The 15,954-nt window shown below is 45.9% G+C and overlaps 1 protein-coding gene across 2 annotated transcripts in view; it reads right to left on the bottom strand.

Annotated features, from left to right (window-relative positions):
* Positions 1-1,259: 1,259 nt before the first annotated feature.
* The window catches only part of CFDP1 (craniofacial development protein 1), a 128,760-nt gene continuing 114,065 nt past the window's right edge, over positions 1,260-15,954 (bottom strand). For both annotated transcript variants that reach the window (XM_025426854.3, XM_025426855.3), the window contains 2 exons: positions 11,476-11,634; positions 1,260-1,569 (listed from right to left, as the gene is read on the bottom strand). In XM_025426854.3, coding sequence (XP_025282639.1) covers positions 1,479-1,569; positions 11,476-11,634 — 250 coding nt within the window. In that variant the 3' untranslated portion in view covers positions 1,260-1,478. The remainder of the gene's footprint in view (positions 1,570-11,475; positions 11,635-15,954) is intronic.

Here is a 15,954-nt window from a genome sequence, read left to right as displayed (position 1 = left end):
TTATGATGGGCTCAGCACCACTTATTCTGTGGGATTCCAGATCGTTTTTCAAAACAGACGAGGAGCCGGCTCATATATGGCTGCCGTAGTATGAAGAACTGTGTGAGAGAGCCAGTGCTAGAGGCCCTCAGGACTCAGAAAAGAAGAGGTGGTAAACAGAGGGTGATGCCTAGAGGCTGACACGCGGCAGGACTGGCATCATCTCAGTCTTAGCTGTGGCTCCTGAGGGTCTGGATGCACTTGCCCTAAGTGGAGCGCTGTCTTGTCTTACCTTAGAGGACTTTCCTGTTACTCCTGTATCGCTGTGCAGGACTGTACTGAGGCCTTACAGGCCATCTGTAAGCCCTCAAAGGGCTTCTATTACCACTTTTAAAATCCTTTATCAGAGTGGATGTGAATAGACAATGTGTTCAAACATAGCCAGTAAACTACCTTTCTGAGTAATCAGGTCCATGACCCCATAACCATGTAGTATTGAGGATCAGGCCTTGGTTGCCATGATCTTCTTCCCATGAATTCAAGGACTGGATGGGGGACTCCAGGTATATCATTAGCTTGTCTCAACCATATAAGGTACTGGTGTTACTTGTACCATTTACACACCAGGAAACAAAGGCTCAGAAAGCCAAGCTGTGGTCAAGGTCACACTGGCTACATGTCCAGACAGGCACTGGCTTCCAGTCTTTGGAACTCTACCTTCCCCTTAACCTGTCCATATTGCTCAGGACACCCAGACACACACACCCCAAAAGCAAATTGTGGGGTTTTACTGCTTTATTACTATGAAGTTTGGAATTTAAATTTTCCTACTGAGTATAAAAAAGAGAGTCTTTCAGAGTCTTTGACAAACAAAAAGAATTACTGAGGTGGGAGCACATCTTAAACTGACTTGAACTCTGTCTGGGAAGAGGAAAAAGGCCAAAGGGGGAAAAACATCCCTAATTCAGCAATAATGCATGTTTATTTTCAGCCTGACCTTACACCAGTGAATAAGAATCCCATTTAGGAGAGAGGAAGAGATTAGGAGAGAAGCAGCAGCGGAACAAGAACAAAACTGCCAAGGACTTGGCATTCTACCCACATTAGTGAGCAGTCCTCCCTGGGTCTCTGGGGCAAGGCCGACTTCAGAAAGGGCCCAGAAACGCACCCTCCGGCTGCTCAGCTCTCCTCCCCAGGGCCAGCCCAGGCAGGCCTGGCTGGTGGCCTTTGGAGAATAAAGGGAAGGCCAGTGGTGTCCTCATCTTCACCAGCCTCTCATCTCGCAGGACCAACTTTTATTTTTATTTTTTTTAAGGACAAACTTTTAAAAGTAAAATGAATGAAACACGTGAGATCAAGATACAAAGACAGAAATCCAACGTAGAAAAAGAGACCTTGGTGGGAACAGCTGATGAGAAACACTGGAGACATTTCACAGATGCATCAGAAGCTCACATTGTAAACAGGATTAAGCTGCTGTTGATTTCCTCCCCATAACATCAGGGTTTCATTTTGCTCAGCCTGAGGTCTCGCTCGATTTCAAACTGCCTGTGGTCCACTCGGTCTAGAAAAGCCTTCCTTTCAATGTACCTAGAAGAAAATACAAAAGGTTTGTCAGCAGACTCCTGTAGGAGCACAGCGCCCCCCACCCACGGAGGTGTGAACTGTCCACTCGACCAGCAGGCATGGGTTCAGTGGGTAGCTAGCTCTGTTTCACATTAGCTAGGCTGCACTGGCCAAGGACTGAACATCTCCGAGCCTCATTTTTCTCAACAGCAAAATAGCGGTGCCGTATTTCCTGGTCTTAGTAGTGTGTGGAGTTGGGGGGGCCAGGGAAAGCTATGTGTCCTGCATATGTACTATACATCCAACTGTGGGAAAAAGGTGCATCTGAAAATGGAAGAAACAGGGTCTTTGTAGAAACTACTTCCTGGGGCTGCAGGGAAGCTTCAAGTGGGCACATAGAGCACTCCCTTTCAAGGGGTTCCACTGTCTTCAGTGCCCTTCTCTTCCTTCCCCTGCCCTTCTCGGGTGTCCTCTGCCCACTCCGGTCTAAAATGCCTCCCTGAGGTCTCTCTAAGGGAATGAGAGCAAGAGCAGCCACCCATAGTCCACATCCAGGGCCCCTCACAAGGTCGGGGCTCTGTGCCCTAACGGGGGTCAAGTTTCACAGACATGGCTCCCCTAGGTCCTCATTGGGCAGGGTGTGATGGGAAGGAAGCGCAGGGCAGAAGTGGGCAGGGAAGGAGGAGTGGCTGGTGGCTTAATGAGACACAGCTGCATTTTAATGCACCTTCACGCCATAAAGTGGGTCGTGTCTCGCCTGGGGGAGGGGATCTCTGCTGCTAATTAATCTACTGAGAGAGCAAAACTATCATTGAAAATAGGAGACATAATTGAATCTCTGTACTAATTTTTCTTTTGTTGCACTGTATAAAATGTGCATCTGTCATCACAAAGTCATTATGTTTAGGACAAGAACGTTATCAGGTTCAGGAGTCTGTGTTCCCTTGCAGAGCTGGGGCACTGCATGCCCTACTGTGGCACCCTGCTGCAGCCCATTCCCATGCCTTCCTGCAGAGGCCCAGGTGGCTCTGAGTTCAAACTCTGACTGTCACTTGCTAGCTGTGTGACTCTGGTAAACCACCTAATTTTGTCAATCTTGTTTCCTAATCTAACAAGAAAGAAAAATGAATTCTGGGCTGCTTTGTGGACTGAAAGAGTGTTCATAAAATGCTTTAGCAGAGCAGGTGCTCAAGAAAATGGCAGCTAATGCCACCAACGTTTTGGGAAGCCAGCTTCTGCCAGGGTCCCGAAGGACAACAGATCCAAAAGGGGAGCAGTCAGGTCTCTTGATGGGTATTATCAGCAACTAGGTCAGGGATCAGGAACTAAGCTATTGACTCTACACCACCAACCAGAGGCCAGAATGGTTGGAAATAACAGTAGGGCTTGCTCCTCGCTTTGACATAACCCCTCCAGATCAGGCCATCAGATTTAGTGAGTGAAACACAGGATGCCTGGCTATGTGTGTTATGGTCAGATACGGCTGTATTTGGATTTCAGATTCCTTGGCAGACAGGAAAGCCACAGACACTGTGGACCCCCTTTTGATAAAGAAGAAGACAAGGTGGACTATCGTGGGTTAAGTGGACACGTGACAGGACAAGCTGGCCTTCCACCGATCACCAAGGGGCCCTCAATTCTCCAGAGGGGATGCTAACCAAAATTAACCAAAGGACTCTGCCATGGCTCAACCATCATCCCCCCCCACCCCCCCAGCTTAGCTGAGCAGCCCTGGGTGAAGACGGAGATGGGAATCAGTATTTTGACAGCCCTAACTATCCCCTGATGTTCAGCAGGAAAAAAAAAGGGTGCACACCCTGGCTACAGGGGAATTTAGGGCATATCTCCAGAGAGCCGTTACCCAGTGCTATCTGTCAGAGAAGGAAGAGGAAGTGTGTGGGCTTGAGCATTTGTGGTCTTCTCAATTTTCCTTTAAAGAGGAAGTGATACTTAAATTAGGATGCTCACTGAGCATGACTGATGGCCTTGCAGGTTCCTTGAAGCTGTGCTGGGTCCAGCTGACTTTGAGACTCTCAAGAGTAAAGGCAGGCTGGGTGCTTCACAGGCAGGTGCAGGCAGAGCTCAGGTTTAGGGAAGGGTTCAGGCAGCCAAGAGGGGCACAGGTGCAGAACGCAACTGAATTCTCAAGGGCAACCCAGACAAAGGCCATCAAGGCAGGCCTGGAGACTTCATTTCCCCACTTACAGCCATCTGCAGCTGCTAACAGGATCCAGCCAAGAGCTGGCCAGGAACAAAACTTCTATTGGATATGGACCACTCCTCTCCCCGAGAGATAGGAAAGGTGCTGAGGATGAGAGCGGGTTTGATATTTACTATTTGACTTTGGGCAAGATATTTAATTTCTCTGCCTTATTTTTCTTCACTGTAAAACAGGAATAAAGATTGTAACGCCCCTCTGACAATGCAGGGAGCCTTTGAGAAGTGCTTTGTAAACAATAAAACAAAGAACAACTGAGCATTGAGGGGTGACTGTACCACTACAAAGCCTCAAAACCTGGGACAGCTGGAACAGGGGCCAAGAGACCAAATGTTCCAGAAGAGCAAGGGTTTCTGGGGAACGCTGCCTCCTCCATGGGGTCCCAGGTAGATGGCCTATTTAAACTGAACTTCAGGAAGTTTTCAGGCATAGTAAGCTGGTTAGAATCCCAGAACACAGCCACCAGCAGACAAGTGAAATAGTGTTTTTCTGGTCTGCGCCCAGCACTCCTGGGGACCCAGCCTGATTGGGCCCAGTCCACTGGGAAGCCGAGGCGGGGGGTGTAGGTAGGGTGAGAGCATCATACCTTCTTGCTACTACTGCTCTAGGTGGCCCATTTAAGAGGAAGCTGCTCTTTACTTTCATTAATAAAACATGCTAATAGCATCAAAACCTAAGGGATTTTATTTTATAGCTTTTCCTTTCAGAACCAGGTTAGATAAAACAGGCTCTGGTATCTTTTTGATCTTTCAACCCAAATTACTTTTCTGATACCAAGTGTTTGAGATCCAGGCCTCCTCCCCACTGGTTAGGGAAAGGAGGAGCAAGCACATGGAGGTGCAGGGACATGTGAGGCAGGTACCCAACTGAGGGCACTGCCAGCTGTGTTATGACTGTTCCGAGAGAGCCAGCATTCAGTTCCCTGAGCAAACATACAGTGCTGCACAAATGTGACCGGCAGCATGGGTCAGCTTGGTTCCCAGCTCTGGGAAACAGCAGGCAGTGGAGGATGTCTGAAGATAAAGCCCTGTGATGGGTGCAATAGGACAGGCAGTGTTTTGCCTGAGAGAAGCAACCTGTCCAGTGTTGCAAAAGCCTGCATCCCCCTCATCCCCGTGGAATAGTATGTGACTTATAAACCTCTTAAGGCCCAGAGTAAAAGAATGGTGATTTTAGTGAAGCTTCTTCACTGCTGTCTTCCCATCTCACCAGGCTGTGCTGGTTCTGAGTGACTCCTGGGTGGTCATGGAGGCAGAATGACTTTCCCTGGGCTCCTTCATGCCTCTCCATATCATCAACACACCTGGTTTCCAATTGTTGTGCTCCTTGACCTTCAATTTGATGCCAGCGGCAGCCAAGCCGTCCCCTTGGTCTCTCTACCTCAGCTGGCCCCACACACTGCCAGGGTGCCTGGATGATCAGCTACAGGGCTAGAGCAAGCAATGCTAGAGGCTGCTCCAGAAATGCTGAGCCAGCCCAGGAGTCCAGGTCTCAGAGGAAGAGCAGCCACTCTGCTGTGGAGATGATGGACCATCTTGGGTACTGGGATTTTAAGCAACTCTGCTGCCTGGAAATGATGCCTGGACAGAGACATCATTCTGATATATCATGCCCTTCTTTTCTGGGGGGCTAATTCTAATCCTACTAGGTCCTAAAACAAAGCCATGATTGTCTAGTGGCTACTGGGACAGGCATGTAGACAGTGAGATGGCTCAGCACCTGCTTTGGGCTGGGTCCTCTTTTGGGGGTGAACCTGGCCCTGCCATTGGAGGTCCACTGTATATCAACCAGAACACGACACGCTCCAACAAAGTGACAGGGCTGACAGTTCCTGGGGTGTGGCTAGAGTGGCATCTGAGTCGAACTCCAAGTGACAAAAGCCATCCTGAAGGAGCACTGGGAGAAACCCTACAGAGGCTGTCATGAGAAGGGGAAAAGGGGACATGAGGTAGGCAAGAGCCAGCTCAGGAAGAGCCTAGAATGCCAGGATAAGGAACTGAACATTGACTATTAGTACCACTGGGGGGTTTCCAGTAGGGAACAGAGGAAAAGTTGTATTTTAAAAATCCTTTTAGTTACTATGGGGGAGACTGCAGGGAAGGGACAAAGGGAAGGAGGGAGCACAACAGATCTGTGGCTTGTGCCAGAGCAGTGGCTATGGGGCTGGACTCAAGTACTTTATGAATGAACTGTCTCCTGGACTTTCAAAATGTGAATTCAAAGAGGAAATCAAGAATGACTCCTAGGTTTTTCTTTTAAAAGTTGGATGGTGATGGTCTCATTTTCTGACTGAGGAAGGAATCTTTTTGGAAAGGAGGCAAGTGTTTGGTTTTGGATGTTAGGTTTGATGTGTGTCTTGGACATGCAAATGGAGAGGTCAACCCAACAGCTGTTATTCAAGGAGTCTGGAGTTCAGTCCAACAGTGGGTCGGGCAAGGAGAAATTTTCTGGGAGTCATCATAGTGGGGAACCTCAGCCACATAACTAGTGAGCTCTCCTGGAGTGTGGGGTTTGCAGGGAATGTGAGGACGGATGGCTACCCGGAGCTCAGCCCTGAGAAGGAAGAGACATGAGCCAGGGAGATTGGAGGAGATGCCTCCAAACTATAGCTGCCACCTCTGTAGAAAGTATTCTGGAAGGGCTGGCAGGAAGACACCAGGAGGGAATTTAAAAGAGTAAGGCACCTAGCTTTCCATTTGCAGCAATGCCCCTTACAGTGAGGTCAATAATGGCAGATGGGAGAAAGAAGAGTGGGCAGAGGACTCATTATATTTATTAACGCACCAGACATCTCCCCTACTTATTTCTCATGATAAACTTGAGAAGTATAGTACACTGAAGAGTTTCTACCTTATAGATGAAGATATGGACTAGAGCACATGGCAGGTTGGTAGTAGAACCAGGACAAATAGAGTTTCAATTTCTTATTTTTTTTAAGATTTATTTATGAGAGAGCGAGCACCTACATATGCCCATGAGTGAGTGGGGGTGTGGAGAGGCAGAGAAAGAGGGAGAGAATCTCTAGCAGACTCCCCACTGAGCAAAGAGCCCAACAAGAGGTTCAATCTCATGACCCTGAGATCATGATCTGAGCTGAAACCAAGAGTCAGACATCCAACCGAATGCACCACCCAGGCGCCCCAGTTTCAATTCAGTTTTGTGTAAAATGTAACATACACAGATTAAAGTGTATAAAACAGGCAAGACAAATGACCTGTCATAAAGCAAGTGCTCATGTGGCCATTGCCAAATCAAGAAGTGGAATGATGGCTGCTCAAAGGAGGCCCCTGCATAACTCTTAGGCCAATGCCGGTCCAGCCAGGTGTGAGCTTGCCTTTTAAGTTTCTGTGCCCTTGACATTATGGTCTAGTTGTGCCTAATTTTGAACTTGATATAAATAGACTTATACTGTGAATTCTTTCATGACTTGCTTCTTTCACAAAATGACTCAATAGACACACTGCTTTTGCCTGTTTTTGACCTTTTATATAAATGGGATCATACTGCAATGAACTTTGTTACTCTATTATTGGAATTTAGCCATGTTCATTCTGGTTGCTAAAGAGTAACCCAATCTGTAAACTGTTAAAAAGAAAACCTGAGGCCCAAAATGGTGTCATTTAGGTTAAAGCCCCAGGTTATTAAACCCAGACTTAATAACTAACTTCACTGCGGTTTCAACCCTCTAGGAATGTAACCTTTAACAGGTCAGTGAGGAATCTTCTGGTCAGCACCAATATGTCACATGGGCCTTCTTCATCCTCCAAAGAAAGATGATGCAATCCACCTACTGAAACCCTTTGTACACAAATGGAGGTGACCTCACCTGAAATAATCCTTTTTTCTATATATGACTTCCTTGTCCTCCTTTTGAAAACCATTCCCTTTCTGTAGCCCTCTAGAGCTTCCTTTTTCTTGGTAGAGAGGATGCCTGATTCAGGAACCACTGCATAAAGCCAATTTGATCTTCACACTTTGCCTACTGCATTACTGATGGATACTTGAGTTGTTTTCAGTTTGGGCATATTATGAAAAGCACTATCATTGAAATCCTCACATCTGTCTTTGGGGAACACACAACTGAATTTCTGCTGGGAACACAGCTGGGGCGGGACTGCTGAATTGCAGGGAGTGACTGCTGTCCAGTTAAGGTCAGGGGGACATCTGGATGTGAACAGTCATATCTCTCAGATGCATTGAGTGTTTCCACCATTATGAGGCGACCATTTCTATTTCTGGTAACACTTTTGTCTCAAAGTCTGTTTTGTTTAATATCAGTATGACTACTACACCTTTCTTCTGGTTCGTGGCTGCATGGTTTATCCTGTCTCTTTTTTATTTTCACTTATCCCAAATCCTGCTGTTTCCATATGTCTTTTTTAATCAATATATAGTGATTTTTTGTTTTCTAATTCAATGAAGGGTCAATCGCTGGCCCTTCACTGGAGTGCTTAGTTTATTGATGTCTAATGAGAGTTCTAGTAAATTTTCTGCAAAGAATGTAGACAATGGAAGTATCAGATACAGATTTTAGAAATTATCTGGTCCTGTGCCAGTGGTTTCTAGGTACCTTGTCTCCTTATGTGCATATGCATATTTTAAGATGGCAAAATTGCCTTTTATTTTATTTTTTTTAAATTTTTTTAAATTTATTTGTGATAGTCACAGAGAGAGAGAGAGAATGAGGCAGAGACACAGGCAGAGGGAGAAGCAGACTCCATGCACCGGGAGCCCGACGTGGGATTCGATCCCGGGTCTCCAGGATCGCGCCCTGGGCCAAAGGCAGGCGCCAAACCGCTGCGCCACCCAGGGATCCCAAAATTGCCTTTTAAATAACTGGACAATAATAACCATATATTGACCAATCTAGCTTCAAATTCTATCAAATCTTTACAAGGGGAAAGATGTGTTAGCATTTATTGAACTGGAGTTACTATCAAATCATAAAAAGCATGACCTAAGCTTTTAATCTCAATACAGTCTTATTTTAATCAGGACTGTGTGCATAATAGGAATATTTTTACCATCACTTATGACTTGAATTCTTATATAAGAGATCAATTTAAATTTGGTACTTATGAAAAGGCCATAGTCTTATAAAAATATATGGCAGAGGTCAATCACTACTCACAGGTAGGTAGCTCTGAAACCACTTGGTTTTGGCAAAGGTCACTTTTATTCCAGGGGTACAACTCTTGGGGTTCTCCACATACTCCTGCAGAGTATCCCCCTCCCAGGTGATGACTTTGCTGCCACTGGCATCCCTGTGAGAGAGTTTAGGGGCCTGACCTGCCTGCCCTCTACCCAAAGACCTTATAGGTTTGGTTCCTATGCTTCTTTCCTTCCATAGCGTGCCACTGGGCACACTTCTCAGGAGAAATCTTCTTGTCCTTCTGACATTTCCTGTTTTGAAATTGGCTCTCTAGTTATGTATGTGTTGGAAAGGCTCAGCCAGAAGCTGGTTGTCTTGCTCTAATCTCTGGAATTGTGATGCTATGGTCTAGTGATTCTCAACCCTGGCATGCATCAAAAGCACCTGAGGAGTGAGTTAAAGATACAGCTGTGACTCTTGATCCAGCAGCTCTGTACAGGAGTGGCCTTGTTACCCCAACTCTGAAAGCACCCCTGCAAGATGATTCTCAGGCTTAGCCAAGGTAAGAAGCAGAGCTACAGCCTGTTCCCTGTACAAGGGGTTGGGCCCCTTAATCTGCCTGCAAGAGCTAGGAAAGGCATGTGAGTGGAGGTGGGAGCAGGCACTGGAGAGGGAGGGTAAGAAGAGCCAAAGGCAGAGCAAAGAAGACATCAGATCCACACTGGAGAAACACAATCAGATTGTCTGAATCGTTGGGTGGGGTGAAGAGGTTCAGAGAAGGAGGGGAAAGCAGAGTACCTAAAGGCTGCATACTATTAGTGGTTCCCTAACCTAGTTACTGATTTTCTATCACCTGAAAAGTCCTCATTGGGCAGATAGATGTCCTTTTAATCTTGTTTTCTCTTTCAGTCTACATTTATTAACTCTGTCTTATCTTCAACAGCATTACTTCCTTTTATAAGACCTCGATTAACTTGAGCAGAAGGAACACTGTCCAACCCACATAATCAATACTCAGAGGACCAATAAAGTGTTGCACACTGGCAGGCCTTCTGCTGCCTTAGATCACTAGGCAAATGTGGAGAAGAGGAATGACCTGTGAGTAACCAGAATAGAGTCAGAGACAGGGATGTTTGGGGCAAATGTCAGAGGCCTTCTCTGCATAACACTGACTCCTGCCTGTGCTTTATCCTGGGCCTTCCTCAGAAGACACTGGCACTTTAGCCTTTATCCTGTGGCATTCTATCTTTGACAGAGTGATTTAGGAGCCTGATACTTAACCAAGCTCATAAAGTAATTTAAAACATACTGAACAGCTTGTAGGTTCATTCAAATGATCTTGAAGCCAAATTTAGAAGTATGACCCCCAAAATAACCCCCTCACCTGTCTTTATTTTAACTTAGCATATTTATAAATAACCTGAATGACTACCATTTAATTATGCTTTTATGTGACAGGCACTCTGCAAAGGGCTTTATGTACTTTATACACATGTATGTATGTTATACATATGTTACATACATTATTTTATGAGATCTTCACACTCACCTCCAGTGTGGTACCACTATCCCAATTCACAGGCAAAGGAGCTGAGCCTCAGAAATGCTGTGTGCAGCATGGAAAGCCCTTTCTGGTGAGAGGCAGGGGCAGGGAGGACCCAGAGTTCTCTGATAAGCCCCCAAGACACTTCTATTCACCATTAGGGGCAGAGAGTGATGATCTTGAGCCATGGACCCTGATCTACAGCAACTTTGCTTCTTAGCTCCTTCTGAGGTTCCTAAGTACTCACCAAACACTGTCTTTCTGGGCATTCCTGAATACGGGCCTATTGACGTCCTCTTTGTATTCCAAATTGAAGAGGAAGGGTGCAAGTGATAGTCTGGGTGCTGAGGGCTGGCATGTCATACAGGTTGAAGCCTCAGATTGGGTCATAGTGACACAGACAAAAATCCACAAGATGACAATATCTAGGCACTCTTGGCTCTGTTCTTGAAGCCACTGGGCTGGCTTCACAGAAGGCAAAATCATTCAGATCAGACTAAGACTGACAGAGCCAGATCTGACCATGTGATGAAGCAAGGTGACTTACACTTCACAGAAGCTATCATTCGGAAAGCTCAGCCTGGCAGACATGACTGGCCCTGAGAGCAGGGCTGCTCACATACCACCCACCTAACCCTGTGACCTCCAGTGTTCTCACCGAGAGGACCTGCTCCCCAGAACAGAGCTTTACCGACAAACCAAAGTACTCACACATTTTTTGTTTCACCATGAAAAGTACCTGCTTATTTAAACTGGGTGGCCGTGGCCTAGGTGGCTCAGTTGGTTAAGCATCTGCCTTTGGCTCAGGTCATGATCCCAGAGTCCTGGGATGGAGTCTCCTATCAGGCTTCCTGCTCAGTGGGGGAGCCTGCTTCTCCCTCTCCCTCTCCCTCTGCCTGCTGCTTAACCCTGCTGTGTTCTCTGGCTCTCTCTTTCTCTCTCTCTCTCTGTCAAATAAACGAATAAAATCTTAAAAAAAAAAAAAAAAAAAAGGAAAAAAAACCCTGGGTGGCCTGTCTACAATAAACTATTTCAGAGTTTAGGATTTTCAGAGGAATAGAATCTACTATTTCTTACCCTTCCTTCCCTCGATTGTGGATGGCTAGTTCTTCACTAATGCCCTCCTCCTCCTTGAAGCTCTCCCAGTCCAATTTGGATTTCTCTAGGGTGCTCATCTTCTGCTTCTTGGCTCCAATTTTCCCCAAAAGGCTGCTCATGCCACTTGATCTTTTTAACCTAGAGAAAGTGGAAAAAAATGAAACATGAAGCATATAAGAACTGTCAGCTTTCGATTCACATTTTTTTCTGATTAGCACAGGGCTCCCGAGATTCGAGCTATTTATCTTAATGGAATCCATTTTTATATCTAGGGTACTTCCTGCCTGCTGTGGAGAACACTTAAGTAGACTAGAATTCAAACGCACTTTTTCTATTTAACATCTCTGACTGCTCTAAGGACCAAGGAATAGGAAATCCTGAGGCCCTCTGTATGCTCTTATGACAGGTCTCTGCTTGCAGGGAGGGAGAAGCGCAGCATGATTCAGACAGGGCTTTGGAATCACATGCCTATGTTCATATTCCAGCTCTGTGTGACTTTAGGCTACTTAAACACATCTGCCTTGGTTTTTGATCATCTACCAAGTGAATAGTTACTCATAGGGCTGTGGTGTATCTTCTATATAAAGTGCTTTACGATACCACCTGGCACAGAGTAAAGGTGTAATAAATGTCAGCCATACTGAGTCAGTCATCTTTTGTGCCCTAAAACCCCAGGGAATGATTTTTTTTTTTTGAAAAAAATTTTTTTTACATTTTATTCATTTATTTAGATTTTTATTTATTTACTCATGAGAGACAGACAGAGAGAGAGAGAGAGAGAGAGAGAGAGAGAGGCAGAGACATAGGCAGAGGGAGAAGCAGGCTCCACGCAGGGAGCCCGACATGGGACTCGATCCTGGGTCTCCAGGATCACCCCCTGGTTGGAAGGCAGCACTAAACCACTAAGCCACCCGGGGCCGCCCCAGGAAATGCTTTTAAGAAAAAGAAAAACAGATCCCAACACTGATGAGCAAGAAGTCACAGTATCTTAGAAGGACTCTAAGATCAGTTTCCTTTTGACTCCTGTTGAGTCAGGACCCTGGATTTTCCCAGGAGGTGGAGAACATTCCTCACCCTGAAAGGAGGGAATATACAGCCTGTGTTCTCCCTGCTGGTGATTCGATCATGGACTGTGGGAGAAACCCCACATGCCAAGTTCAAGTCTTGGCAGGTCACATGTTTCCAGTCATTGTTAAATGCAAGAGAAAAAAATAAGGAAAATAGAACATAGCTAGTTAGTAAGAAGGTGGTATTAGGGGAAAGGAACATGGTCATTGGTCTCTTTATGAAACTAAAATATATCATATACCATGCAGGAAACTGGGAGTGACTTTGTTTTGCTAGGAGATATAAGAGAGTCAAATGTGTATATCTTCTTTGAGCTAACATCACAAGACCTACTGACAACATCAACAGTCATACCTTTCACTTGCCTACAATGCTAATTCTCCAGGCGCTTTACTATTTTCTCTTCTTACTCTCACAATGGCCTGAAGGAGGATCACTGAGTTTCCAAACAGGGGGAGGAGCCTTCAAGAGGATCTAGTGTCACACTAACCCTTCTGGAACCCACCTCCCTGAAGCACATGGACTGCGAAGGATGCGAAGGATGCCCTGTTCCTGCCCCGGAGTGGGTAGACAGGCCAGTGTTCAGTCTACACTGAACACAAGACTCTTGGGGCTAAACCATGACCCTCCATACCCCTGTCCTATTCATGTTGGTCTAGAGGATGTTAGCTTTCCTGTTGCGGTCATTTCCCACCACACACTATTAGCTTTACACTGACTCAGAATAGGCTGGGCAAGCATCATCATCCTCATTTTGAGTTTGACAAATAAACAGAGTTCAGAGAGGTTAAATGACACAACAAAGGTCAAGCCAATAGAAAATGCAGAGCCAGGACAAAGAAAGGTCTTTCTGATTCTCAGTGCAGAGCCTTCCCTGTGCTGTCTCATGTCTGAGTATTTGAGATATTTTCTCACAGTTATTTTCCTTCCCAGTTTGCTTTAGAATTTTCCAAACAGCTCTTTATGAACTTTCAATTCACATCTTCTAAAAATTCTTTTCTAGATAACTCACTCCCTATGACTGTCTCATCAAAACACAAGCACGCACACACACATGCATGTACACACGGGCAGGCGTGTGCACTCAGGCTATATTTACCAGGAGCAGAGCATGAGTGAGGACATAGAAACTTAGAATGTGCCCCCAGCTCTCACCATTATATGCTCTCACCTGGAGAGCTGCAGTTTCTTCACTGGCTTCCCTGACTTCTGCTTTGTCTCACCCTCACTCACGGGCTCCACCCTGGCATCTATTTCACACACTGTCATTAGGGTGAAATTTTCTAGAATATACAACTTATCATGTCTTTCTGTTTACATGTCTCTTCCCTAAGCCCCCACTCCCTTTTTAAAAGAATTTATTTATTTATTTATTTATTTGACAAAGCATGAGAGCACAAGGAAGGCAAAGAGCAGATGGAGAGGGAGAAGCAGGTTCCCCACTGAGCAGGGAGCCTGATTCAGGGCTTGATCCCAGGACCCTGGGATCACAACCTGAGCCAAAGGTAGACACTTAACCACCTGAACCACCCAGATGCCCCTCTTCCCTGACCCTTTATTGCTCTTACAATGAAGACTATCTTCCTTACCTTGCAAAATTCTTGCTTATCTTCCCTCAGCATATTTACCCTTGCAATCTAAGCTCCAACCATAGAGCTATAGTTCATCTCCCATTCATCTAGTCTTGTCTTAGCTTAGAGGCCATTTCCTTCTTGGACGCTGCCCCAATCTCTGGATGAGATGCCTTCTGCTGGTGTTTTTAGTGCACCCAGTCCTTCTCCCAGTACAGCACCAATCCCTCTCATAGCAGATGCTTGAGGACTCTGATTCTAGCTGCTGCCATAGTGGTAAATCCTGAGCAAGCTCAGTCACTGCTGACAACATCCATCAAGAGCACGCACCCCCAGGCTTTCTTTTCCTGCCTGCAGGGCCTGCTCTGACCCTGCCTACAAGTCAGAAGCACTACCTGGCCTGCCTGGCCGTGTGATGGAGTTCATGCCTTTGGGGCCAGGCTCATGGAAAGTTCTGATGGCAAGGAGGCCTTGCAGTCCTGGAAACATACTCTCATACTGGCTTTTCCTCCCTCCCCCTCTCATTCGCTCTACCTCCTCACTCCTACTTCCCAAGGATGGCTTCCCAATGAATGACCTATACTAACAGACTTATCTGAGGTTCTACTTTGAGGGGAATCTTTTTTTTTGAGGGGAATCTAATGAAGATGCTTAGGAGCGACACTACTTTTCTCTGAGGGTACATGGTAGGCACTCAAAAATGTAACCTGAATCACAGAAACAATTAGGAGAGAATCAGATCTCTGTAGCTCAAATAAAGGGTGCTCACAACACTTTTAAATTGAGGGATTCTAAGGACTATAATTTTCATTTGCATTCATTCACTAATCAGCTCTTAATCATCTAGAATTTCTGCTTTTACCTGGGCAACACCACAGGCTCTGTACACCATCTCCCATTCTCAGCCTATATAGCTCTGACACTATTCCCAAATTATATAATCTTTCTGACAATTCACTTTGAGAGGTCTGAGAAAATAATCTTTTGCTGCATAGCAGTGAAGAGAGTTCCAGAAAAGTAAAAAGCCATAATCCCTCTTTGCCTTGTTTATTGCTAAACATCAGCAAAATGTCACCAGTACTAATATGCTTTAAGAGAAAGCTTCCAGGTCTGCTTTCATTGGGTCACGAACATGGTTTATGATTTCCTAATCTGAAAGTCTTGAAAGCAAAATTACCTGTCTTGTATTTGAGGCTAAATCAAAGTGAATGACACATTTACAGTAGCAGCCAAAACACGCAGAAGCTCATCATGACAGCCCTTTCTTCCTGGAACCTGGCATGTGGGGTTCCTGCAGGCTTTTGAGCGCTACACTCATCACCCCCTTCACATGGGGCTTCCATGGTACAATTCTGGCATCACTCCATCACAGTTTTCAGGCAGGCACATTTACTGTGAACTTGGCCCTATCTCTGTTGTTAAGGTCCATCAATCAGACATTCAGGAAAGCGAAAGCAGGCAAGAAAGCCTCAGCTTCTGGGCAAGGGCTGCTGGCTCTTTGCTGGGAAAGAGCACTGCCGAGAGCACCGCGCTGGTACCAAGAACTGCAGCTAGCAAGGAGGGAGTAAATCAGCAGTGGCCTCCCACAGGCCTTTGGCAGCTGTGGAAAGGGGGAGGTTAGAACTCTCTTGGGGATTGCCCTGCTGTCAGCAGGAACTGGTGCAATTTCAGGCACCAGATCAACAGAACCTCTGATTTCTCTATTTCTGGGCTCCAAAGCCATCAAGGGGAGGTACTGGGCAAGGTACTATCAGAGAGTTGGCTTTGACAGACCACCTCTTTCCTCAGCTACGGATTTTCTGGTATTGGTTCTAAAGTA

Source organism: Canis lupus, chromosome 5 (genome assembly GCF_003254725.2).
Source record: "Canis lupus dingo isolate Sandy chromosome 5, ASM325472v2, whole genome shotgun sequence".
Classification (NCBI taxonomy): Eukaryota; Metazoa; Chordata; class Mammalia; order Carnivora; family Canidae; genus Canis; species Canis lupus.
Note: the sequence above shows the minus strand (reverse complement) of the source record. Positions and strands in the feature narration are given on the sequence as shown.